Genomic DNA, 12,008 nt, shown 5'->3' with positions numbered 1-12,008 from the left:
TTTGCTATGATAAACACTGGTTGCGCTGCTGTTTTCATGTGGGTGTGTAGTGCTGCTTGCACTATTCTGCATAAATACGCCAGTATTGCCGCCATTCATATACTTTTAATGATAGCCAACATTACAGCCCCGTGCAATGCAGCTCGCAGTCACTGAACGTGTATGGGTTGATAAAGTAAAACTCGGGACAAGTTTTCTTGCGTGCACCCGTTTTTAACGCGTCTTGACTCGTACAGTCTGACATTAATGACAACTGAGATCCCACAGTGTGACATGATCATCATGTTCGTACAGTCTGACAAGTACAATCCTAAAGGACTTTTAAAAACCCGCTCTGAGTGAGCTATGAACAGTCGATCGCCATTGTTTCGATGCCGGAGCAGGGACGTAGACAAGAATGGCTCCTAAGCGATTGAGGTGTTCTGTTGCTGGATGTAATAATGAACATAGCATTCGTCATTTACTCCCGACATCTGAGCCGCTAAAGACGCAGAGGATTAACTCTACTTTCGTTTTTAAAGGGAATGCCTTTATGTCCTCCAATCTACCTAAATGCGAATAATTCGTGATCCAGCTTCATCTACAGATGAAGTGAGTATAAGGGTTTTTTATGAATCTTTGCAAATCGCCTTTCCCAATAATGTGCTATTTAGCAAGTTTTGCGGCTAAAGTAAACTTGACGGCTCGTCACCCCACAGAAGAGAGGTGTGACGAGAGCTCATTAGCATTTAAAGGGAAATGCAACAAAATGGGTTTTGCAAATCGTCTTTCTTAATAATGTGCTAGTTAGCCAGTTTTGCGGCTAAATGCAGCTAAATTCAGCTAAAGTAAACAGGACGGCTCGTTACTCCGCAGAAGAGAGGGGCGGGGTCAGCAGAACTCATTAGCATTTAAAGGAAAAGGCAACAAATGGGTTGCTGTGAAAAGAGCTGATTTTAACAAGGTAAAAAGGGTGTTCGTTACACTACTATTGAGACATTTTAACCAAAGTATGTTATAGAATTTTCATTAAGACCATAAAGAATCATATCAACTTGTGGAAAACGGGCATCCGATGACCCCTTTAACTTCAAACCATTGCTTCTGGCTTAAACCTTCTGTCTGAGTCCATAATCCATAATAACGCTTCCTCCAGTGAAAAAGTGGTCTGGTCTGAATCTGGAGAGAAATCTGCGCAAATCAAGCACCATTTACAAGCCAAAACAGTCCACAACAGGTCTAAACAAATGTGTGGCTGGATTTTGATGTGAGAGACAACAGAAGATGGACTTTTTAACTGGAGGAAGCGTTATTATGGACTCGTATTTTAGCCAGAAGCAATGGTTTGAAGTTACAAATGTCTTAATGATGGATTTGATTCTTACAAACATGCAGCTTTTGTTTTCTCAAGACGTTAATTGATGGACTGGAGTGGTGTGGATTACTTGTGTTTTTAGCAGCTTGTTTGGACGGTACCCATTCACTGCAGAGTAAGCGATGTAATGCTAAATTTCTCTGCGGCCCGACCTTCACCTGTTTTATTGGAAAACTAACAGCACACTTTTTCTCAACAGGAGGAGACCTGAGGCATCATTTAGGTCTATAGCACCGATGATTATCGATTGAAGTTTAATACTAAGTTTGAGCAGAACGTAATCCTGATGCTCGACTGAAAATCTCAGTTGGTGCTTCTCTTAGTGATGTGATTCTTAACCAAACACAGTCAATTTTCCATCCTCTCCCTCATTTTCCATTCTAATAATATGACTATGACCCGCTGGGGTCTCTGTTTAGTGAGGGTGTTTGAAGCTTCCACAAAGCCATGGCTTATTTTAGCTCCACACCTGCTTTACTGCTACAAGAGGACGTTCAGTGAGGAACCAGACTCCTAGAAATATCCTTGACCTCAGCTGCTCTCATGGAAAAGAAGAGCATTTGTTGCTTTGCATTTTTTTTCCACTGAGGTCAAAGGTCACTCGCTGTCCTAGCTCATATTTATCTCTTGAAGCCACTTATGAAACAGTTGTTTTTCTCTGCCATGCATGACTTTCATCCCGGTGTTGTTTAAAATCAGGCTTATTATGTAATATCGGCATTTACAAAGAGGTCTATTTTTAGCAGGAACTTGGATTAAGTGTGGAATTTGAAACTATCCCATAAAAACAATGGAAAATGTGTTAGCGAAGAAGGCCAGGTGTATGTCAGGCTTACTAAATTATAAATAAACAAGCTGTGCTTTTCCATAAGACAGAGCACTGCACAAATCTGATGTAAAAGTGAAGTCGGTCATTTTTTTACATCTCCGGTTTTTATACGGAAAGATTATGATATTTCTATATATATATACATATATTAACTTTAATTTTGGCATTATTAAATAGCTCTGATACTGTTTAAAAATGAATTATCTTTCTCTATGAAGCTGAGTGACTAAATTGTGATTCATTTAAATTATGTCATGAATTGATTAAATAAAAACCATGTTGTGATTGTTCTTTTGAACGTAACACGCTGAATGGTCATTCTGCATATTATAGGCCTTCCCTTGAAATGTAAACCTGGTTCTGCGTTCTCTCTGTCACCTTTCATAGCAGAAACTGTGACTATATGTTTGAAGTGAGTTAGAAGCTAATGCAGAGATGGTGTGTCGCACTATGGCTGCGTGTGCCCCAGGACAGATGACATGAAATACTTCTGAAGCTGATGCATTAGAAGTGGACAGCGTGTACCTACAGTACACAGAATGTATTTACCCCTTTAGTACAGTAAATACAGGATAATGGTGGGTATACATTATGAATGACTTACACAGCCAGGTTTAGGCTGCTCTGTGTCTGCTCAGAATTCAGTGCAAAATGCAAAGCCAGACTAAATGATGCTTGCTCTGAGGCACTTCAGCCCCTAGTAGCAAAGTAGCCTAGAGTGTTTTTTTACAATATAAATAAATGCATTAATGCCAGCTCTGAGCAATAATAAACAGTCTGTATAAAGCCGCCTAAATGCCACTTCAGAAAAGCTTCTGTGCCACCTTTACAGTGTAAATTAAGCAATTAGATAAAACGTTTGTCAAGACAGATAGAAGCGGGGTGGTGCGATGCAGTTGTTTGGATATTCTGGGTGGTTGCTAGGGTGTTGCTATGCGGTTGCTAAGGTGTTCTGGAGTTGCTACATGCTTACTAGTGTGATCTGGGTAGTTGTTACTAGGCAGTTGCTAGATCGCTCTGGGTGGTTGCTTTGGGGTTGCTTAGATGTTCTGGATGGTTGCTAGGGTATTCTATGTGGTTGCTAGGATACGCTATGTGGTTACTAGGGTGTTTTGGGTGGTTTCTACTAGGCAGTTGCTCTAGATGATTTCAAAGGTGTTCTAAGTGGTTGCTAGGAGGCTGCTAGAGTGTTGTTATACAGTTGCTAGGGTATTCTGGGTGGTTGCTAGGGTGTTGCTATGTGGTTGCTAAGGTGTTCTGGAGTTGCAAGGAGGTTGCTAGCGTGTTGCTACATGCTTGCTAGAGTGATCTGGGTGGTTGTTATTAGGCAGTTGCTAGATCGCTCTGGATGGTTGCTATGCGGTTGCTAAGGTGTTCTGACGGATTGCTAGAGTGTTGCTATACAGTTGCTGGTGTGATTTGCTTTGTGGTTGCTTGGGTGTTCTGGGTGGTTGCTAGGCAGTTGCTATGTTGCTCTGAATTGTTACTATGCTGTTGCTAAGTTGTTCTGAGTGGTTTCTGGGAAGTTGCTAAATGGTTGCTAAAGTGTTTTGTGCGGTTGCTAGGGAATTGTTATGCAGTTACTCAGGTGTTCTGGGTGGTTGCTAGGAGTTGTCTATGTGGTTTCTAGCATGCTCTGGAGGGTTTCTGTTGCTAAGTTGTTTTGAGTTGTTGCTAGGGTGTTGTTATACAGTTGCTAGAGTGTTTTGATTGGGTGCTAGAATGTTGCTTAGGGTGTTGCTATGCAGTTACTCAGGTTTCCTGATGGTTGCTGTGCAGTTTAAATATGACAATGTTATAATAAATACAAAAATTAGGTAGTGTTCATTAAAGACAAATAAATGCATATGAGAATTATTATTGCACAGGTATTATAAACAGAATCAGAATATGATGTAAAGAATTTGCACCAATTTGCCACTGCTTTAATATTATGTCATTTAAATCCCTGCCATTTGAAGTAGCTCAAATGTCAGTATACTTTAATAGATCTACTGTAGATATTATGTAAATGGATCATATGTTCCATCATCATGTTCTTCTGTGCAGCCGGATATAAATATAATATGAGGGCTTATGTGTACCACCGCTCACATATCAGCACAACTATCCGCTGTCTCACCTCCACTGCTCTTTACATAACACCCATCTACTGTCTGCTTCCCTTTGCATTTTTTCCATCACCTTATTTCGGTTTCATATTTCCATTTTTCCATTGAGTCAGAGAGGCGCCGTCCTTCCACAGCGAGCACACAAACCGCTGGTCGGTGTAATATTTAGACAAGACTCACAGGTTACTGTCTAACCATGCAGTCTTTACCATCAACACATTCACACACACAAACAAGAGTGAGTTCACAGCAGTCAGCTTGTTTTCTGTTGCCATTTGGTCTAAATGGTTCCCACGGTCATAGAAAACAGAGACATGGCAGGTAGTTTTTAAAATTGTACTAGAATATTGCATAAAACAAAAGTTGTTCACAAGCTGTAGCAATGACTGATTTGTGAGCAAATCGTTTTGAGTCAGTTCAGTTCAATGAGCAAGCTTTATTTAAGAATTAATCATTAGCAAATGAATGAGAATGAATCAAATGATTTTAATTGGTGAAAAAGTGTGCACTGTTAGTAATGTTAATATACCAAAAATCAGTTTTAACCAAAATGCACTGATAACCAGCATAAAAGTGATTCAGGATAACACACATGACACTAAAATAATGCAATATAGAGCAACTAAATAACAGAAAATGTAACGCAAAGCACCCTAATGTACATTACTGATAAGAAAAAGAAACAGAAGCATTTAAATAATGTAAAAATAAAATAATGTGATATTTCATGCAGGGATATTTGGGAATGTCATTTTACTGTCAGTTATATAGTAATTCACTTGCAAAAACCATACATTTCACAGTATTTTTCACTGTTTATCATGATCTGTGGTACGGTTACTTACAGTTAACTAATTAACAAGTTATTAACCATTGTTTACCAATTTCTGAGAATGTTTTTTTGTCACTCAAAACATAAATTTGACAGTGTTTTACAGTATAATTGCATATAGTGGTAAACCGTATATGGTAAGATTACTTAGTTTACTAACTGGTTATTTCTGGGAATGTCCTTTTTACTGTTTTTCACTGTAAATTAAATTGCAAAACCAATTGCATTATTTTACAGTAAAAAGACATATAATACAATCTTAAACTATTTACAGATTTTAGCCATATATGATAAAGTTACCAATTAACAAGTTAACATCCATCTTTTTACCATTATCTTTAATAACCATCTTTTTACCATTTTCTGCAAATGTCCTCTCACTGTTTTTCACTTGCAAAACCCACAAATGTGAATTATTTAATGGTAAAATTACATATAATACAATGTTAAAAGTTGTACTATTTTTTGAGAATGTACTTTTTTCACTAAGTTATATGATAATCCACTGGCAAAAAAAATAAAAAAATTCACACTTTTTTTTTTACAGTAAAATTACATATGCAAACCATTTATATTTTCTCCACTGTGTATGTAAGGTTAACCAATTAAGTTTTTACCATATTTGGGAATGTTCTTTTACTGTAAATTATATAGTAATTAACTTGCATAAGACATAAATGTGACTATTTTACAGTAAAATTACAAATAATGCAATGTTAAACCATGAACAGTTTTTCCACCATGTATGGTAAGCCTACTTAAGAAGGTTAAACAATTGCCAGCATTTTTGCAGTGCTTTTCTGTAAAAGCTACAAACCGCTCTTGTTTTATAGGTAGTCTGATTATTATGAAATAGTTTTGGTATCAGGTGTAGTTCCTGCTTTTATGGAAACTTTGAAACTTTGTGCGTTAGCAATGTCACATTGTCAAATAATGGTAATAAATGATGTTAGAAAGTGTTTAAATTACAGATGGAACGGTGAGAGACAATAGGATTGCCAAGGCCTTGTGGAAACATGCTGAAGGGAGCGATGAGGATGTTGGACTGTGGCCCAGAGCTCAATGATGTCATGAGTTTCCAGTTCCTCATTAGGATTAGTCAGCAATGAAGAGTGAGAGACAGACAGAGAGAGAGAGGGAAATGAAGGGAGGGATTGAAGGTTAGGAAGGTAAAGAGAGAGAGAGAGAGGCCGTGCTCAACAGCTCTACTATAAGCAGCAGCAGCAGATAAACCTGTGAGTAAAGCCGTGACCTCGCAGCACTGCTGACCGTGCACTAGAAACTTCTGCTGGCACGTGCCTTGGAGGAATTGCATGCAATTTGCACAGGCTTCATTACAGAGTCTCTTATTCTTCTAAAACCGAATTATGCATCTTAAGACTACAAAGTGCAATAACTTCTGCCTGGTTGCTACACCGGTGGACCATGAGATATTCAGTCGGCCACAGATTCGGGTAAGACTGATTTGTTAGTGAGATGATCAAGTCAAGGTTTATTGACATTTGGATGCATTTCTCTTTCAGGTTCTGGTGCTAATTTAAATTCAACTAATCATTGCATCGTTTTTTGTTTTTACATTTGGTCTTCCATAAGCTTAAAGGTTTGGCTTCTATCATTACTTAGGACTCTAATGCATAAACTAATCTGCTCATGTTAGTCTGCTGATCTTGAGTTCTTACTTCTCCAGCCCTCCTGTGTTTAATGGCCTGTTTGCTATCTGAAACAAAATGATTGGAGGCTTGAAACAGAATGCTTTGTTTACATGTTTTATTCAGTTGATTTCTATTTTGAGTTTAGGGTTAGTAGGATATATTTTTGGAAGGGGCTGTATAGGAACTTTCAGCAAGGATGCATTAAACTGATCAAAGGTGACATTATAGGCATTTATAATGTTACAAAAGATTTCTATTTCAAAAAGATGGTTCGAACTTTCTATTCATCAATGTATCCCAAAAAATAAAATGCATCACCGTTTCCACAAACATTTGAAGCAGCACGACTGTTTTCAACATTGAAAATAATCAGAAATGTTTCTTGAGCAGCAAATCAGCATATTATACTGATTTCTGAAGATCATGTGACACTGAAGACTGGAGTAATGATGCTGAAAATACAGATTTGATCACAGAAATAAATTATATTTTAACATATATTTACATAGAAAAAACTTTTTTTAAATTGTAGTAATATTTCACAATTTTGCTGTATTTTTTGTATCAAATTAATGCAGACTTGGTAAGCAGAAGAGAATTCTTTCAAAAACAATAAAACATATTACAGACACCAGACTTTTGAACAGTAGTGTATGTTGGACCTCATTAATTAAACTTAAGCAGAATGAATTTCTGTTTAAATTGTTTATTAAAACCAATAAATTAACACTCCTCACATTAAATAATTGCAGGCAAGTGTGTTGCATGCATGAAAAAATACGAAGGAAAAAGAAAAACCCACAAACTGCTGGAGCTAGCAAGAAAGCCAATATTTAGAGAGATGACAGAAATGTTGCTGTCTTAATAAGATTCAAGATTCAAGATTCCTTTATTGTCACTATACAAATATAGTGAAATTTGAGCAATCCTAACAGTGCAGTCACATTTAACTTAAACATCTGTAATACAAAAAAAAATAAAAAAAAGACAAACAATACACAAGCCAATGCAAACAAGGGGATAGTGCAAAGTTAAGCCTTGTCTGCAATACAGTCAGCGATAAACGGTATGCAGTTTAACAATACAATACAAAGACAGTACAAACAAGGCGATAGTGCAAATTTAAGCCTTATTAAATATCGTATTGCGGATTTGTGCATTTCTCAGTTATCTGTTTTTGTTTTTGTGTATGCCGGCAATGTTCAGCTCTCTTATGACGCTGAGGTAAAAGCTGTTCTTGAATCTATTGATCCGTGCTTTAATGGACCTAAGACGCTTACCAGAGGGCAGCAGTTCTAACAGTTGATGTCCGGGCTGGGAAGGATCCTTTAAAATAAATATTTAAAGGGATAGTTCACCCAAAAATGAAAATTCTGTCATCATTTACTCACCCTCAAGTAGTTTCAAACCTGTATGAATGTCTTTGTTCTGCCGAACACAAAGGAAGATATTCTGAAGAATGTGGGAAACAGAGCAGTTCTGGGGCACCATTGACCTCCATAGTATTTTTTTTCTCCTACTATGGAAGTCAATGGTGCCCCAAAACAGCCTGGTTACAAACTTTCTTCAAAATATCTCCCTTTCTGTTTGGCAGAACAAAGAAATTTATACGGGTTTGGAACTACTTGAGGGTGAGTAAATGATGACAGAATTTTCATTTTTGGGTGAACTATCCCTTTAATTTATTGCATGCTACAGCACAGCCCTGCTGAAGAAAACCAGCTTAAACCAGCCTAAGGTTTTTTTTGTGCAGGATTTTTTACTTTGTTTACAAAACTTTCTTTTGTAAATGGACACATTCAGTTCAAACTATGCCAGAATGGTTTTACATATGATTTTCATTCTACTCAATTTCATGATTTAGACCCGTAGGTTGTTTTTTTTCCTTCTATGATGTTCGCAACTCTCTTGTAAAATGTTTTTCATGGATGAAATTGCACTGTTTTCTATATTTTTCTATATTGTGATTGTCTAGTTTCATCTCAGTCCAGTTATTTGACATGTTTTTGCTTATTTTGCATCATCAGGAGCAGTTTGAAGCTTTGTTCCGTGCGTTTGATCCCAGCACGTCGTTCCAGTTCTTCAAAAGCTTCAGACGGGTTCGGATCAATTTCACCGATGCGTTGGCGGCAGCCGAGGCCCGAGTCAAACTTCATAAGAGTGACTTCAATGGAAAGGAGATGCGTCTGTATTTCGCTCAGGTAAATAATCCTCACAAAGAAGTAATACATGGTACTCCAAGGTGCTCTAAAGTCTAGCATGGTACTTTTTGTTTAGTGATGAGAGCATTTGATTTATTATATTGTTCGTGGTCTTACATCTTAAAGGAATGGTTCATCCAAGATGTAGATGAGTACATGTAACGTTACATGACTTTCGCAGCAATGGATGCTCTGCAGTGAATGGGTGCCGTCAGAATGAGAGTCCAAACAGCTGATAAAAACATCACAATAATTCACAAGTAATCCACAGCACTCCAGTCCATCAGTTAACATCTGAAGAAGACAAAAGCTGAGTGTTTTTTAAAAAAAAAATCCATCATTAAGGTGTTTTTAACAATGTATTGATTCTGGCAACAAGTCCTGTATCCGTAATAAAGCTGACTCCAGTGAAAAAGTGTTCTGGTGTGAATCAGGAGAGAAATCTGCACAGATCAAGCAGCGTTTAAACAGCTCTAAACTAATATGTGGCTGGATTTTAATGTGAGAGACAACAGAAGATGGACGTTTTCACCGGAGGAAGCGTTATTATAGATTATAGACTCATATTTTAGCCGGCAGCAATGATTTAAAGTTAAAACATCTTAATGCTGGATGTGTTTCAGCTTTTGTCTTCTCCAGATGTTAACTGATGGACTGGAGTGCTGTGGATTACTTGTGGATTATTGTGATGTTTTTATCAGCTCTCATTCTGACGGCACCCATTCACTGCAGAGCATCCATTGCTGAGACACTGATGCAATGCTACATTTCTCCAAATCTGATGAAGAAACAAACTCATCTACATCTCGTATGACCAGAGGTGGTGAGAACATTTTCAGCAATTTTTTTCATTTTTGTGTTTGATTTTCATGAATGCATGAAATATTAAAATGTATATCTTGAATGCGATGTCAGTCGCTTTGGATAAACGCATCTTAAATGTAAATGCAAATGTTTTTGTCTCTTTCTGATTTGTTTGTTCCTTGTTTCCTCCATTTCCTCTCTTCTCCCGTACAGTCAGTACATATCGGCAGTCCTCGTCTTGAGCCTCCTAAACCAGAGAAGCAGTTCCTCATCTCTCCTCCAGCGTCGCCCCCTGTAGGCTGGGCGCAGTCGCAGGACGCTAAGCCCATCATCAACTATGACCTGCTGTGTGCTGTGTCTAAACTAGGACCAGGTATAACCTATTTACCTCATTTCCATGGTATACCTTGAGACTAAAACCTTTTTGAGTGCTGCACTATATATATCAACAGCATATGCTGTGTATACAGTCAGTAAGATTTTTTGAAGACATGAATATTTTTACTACGCAAAGATGCATTCAATTGATCAAAAGTGACTGTAAAGACATTTACACTGACAAAGTTTTTTTTATGTTATTGAAAGAAGCCTCTTCTGCTCAACAAGGCTGTGTTTAATTGATCAAAATTACAGTAAAAATTTTGAAATATTATCGCAATTTAAAACAGCTGTTTTCTATGTGAATTTATATTAGAATTCTATTATATTAGAATGATTTCTGAAGATCATGTGACACTGAAGACTGGAGTAATGATGCTGAAAATACAGCTTTGATCACAGAAATAAAATACATTTTTCAATATATTCAAGTAAAAAACAGTTACTTTAAATGTAAATATTATTTCACAGTATTACAGTTTTTACTGTATTTTTTTAATCGAATAAATGCAGCCCCAGTGAACAGAAACGTTCAAAAACATAAATTTTTTTTTTTTTGATTCTGTATTCTATATCAGTACAATATCAGTTAGTGGAATAATTGATGTTTGCAATGTTTTCATGTATTTTCAGGAGAACAATACGAGCTCCACACTGGAACCACTAACACACCCAGTGTGATCGTACACGTTTGTGAGGACGACAGCTCCGACGGCGAAGACGAGACAGGAGAGGGCGGCAAACCTGCGCGACCCAAGATCATCCAGACCCGCCGCCCAGATTACGTCCCATCCGTCAACCAGTGAGCGGCTAATTCAGGGCCGTTTCATCTTCGCAACCAACACTGGAATAACTAGGAAGCATGCGGTCATGCAGCACCGGGGAGGCCGGCGAGCATCAGATCCTCTTCCTAGTTAGCGAGGGAGTCGACCATCCTCATATCTCGCGTTTCATTTCTTACCATCCATCTCTGATGGAGTCAGGGACTTTGAGAACTTGGGAGAGTCCCTCTCATCTTACGAATGTCATTATTTGCTTGACGTCACAACTGTGTATTTTAATAATCCGAGAGAAAAGCTGAAGGAGTTTTCGTGCAGCACAAACAAACTGAACATCGTGTCTGAAGTGTGTATCGTTCGGGGCCACTAACATGTACTCATCGCCATCATCATGTATCATCTCTACGTTTAGTCACTCGTACAGTCTTTGAAAGTCATTATTATTGTTGCTGAATTTCTTCACGAGCTCCAAGTATTATGCACTTTAAAAATAGAGCCTTATAATGTGGTAAACGGTAACACTTTACAATAAGGTTCATCACTTTAGTTAACATGAACTAAGAATGAACAATACTTCTACAGCATTTACTAATGCATTATTAAAATAAAAAGTTGTGCTTGTAAACATTAGTTAATGCACTGTGAATCAACATGAACTAACAATGAACAACTGTATTTTCATTAACATGAACAAAGATGCATAAATACTGTAATAAATGTATTGTTCATTGTTTGTTTAAGGGAACCTTATTGTAAAGTGTTACCTGCTAAACTGACAACAACATGAAGTACTTGTCTTTGTATATCGAGCGCAGCTGTGAACGCCGACTTTTCCCGCCTTGGTAACGCAAGTGTTTTCCCGTTCATTTTCTCCATGTATCACCACATTTGATTTCATACAAAAAGGTATTTGAAAATTGGATCAAAAAGACACTTGTACTAAATTGTGTACTTGTATTATAAAATAAAATGTTGGCTATACATAATTGGCTCCATGTAAAAATAGAACAGGTGTATTGACAATACTATGAAAAAAAAAATGTTGCATTAAAGTTTCACTCAGAAATT

General features: G+C 37.4%; 1 protein-coding gene across 3 annotated transcripts in view; it reads left to right on the top strand.

The window, feature by feature from the left end:
* Positions 1-11,472, top strand: part of LOC107555267 (calcipressin-1-like) — a 15,035-nt gene extending 3,563 nt beyond the window's left edge. For 2 of the 3 annotated variants that reach the window (XM_016238016.1, XM_016238015.1), the window contains 3 exons: positions 8,806-8,979; positions 9,997-10,156; positions 10,795-11,472. In XM_016238016.1, the coding sequence (XP_016093502.1) occupies positions 8,806-8,979; positions 9,997-10,156; positions 10,795-10,967 (507 nt within the window). In that variant the 3' untranslated portion in view covers positions 10,968-11,472. Of the gene's footprint in view, positions 1-6,300; positions 6,581-8,805; positions 8,980-9,996; positions 10,157-10,794 lie in introns of those variants that run through there. The other variant, XM_016238017.1, reaches the window with a different exon arrangement.
* The last annotated feature ends 536 nt before the right edge of the window (positions 11,473-12,008 follow it).

Source organism: Sinocyclocheilus grahami, unplaced genomic scaffold, assembly GCF_001515645.1.
Source record: "Sinocyclocheilus grahami isolate Dianchi unplaced genomic scaffold, SAMN03320097.WGS_v1.1 scaffold528.1, whole genome shotgun sequence".
NCBI lineage: Eukaryota > Metazoa > Chordata > Actinopteri > Cypriniformes > Cyprinidae > Sinocyclocheilus > Sinocyclocheilus grahami.
The sequence above is the reverse complement of the archived record's forward strand: the minus strand, read 5'-3'. Positions and strand labels throughout refer to the sequence as shown.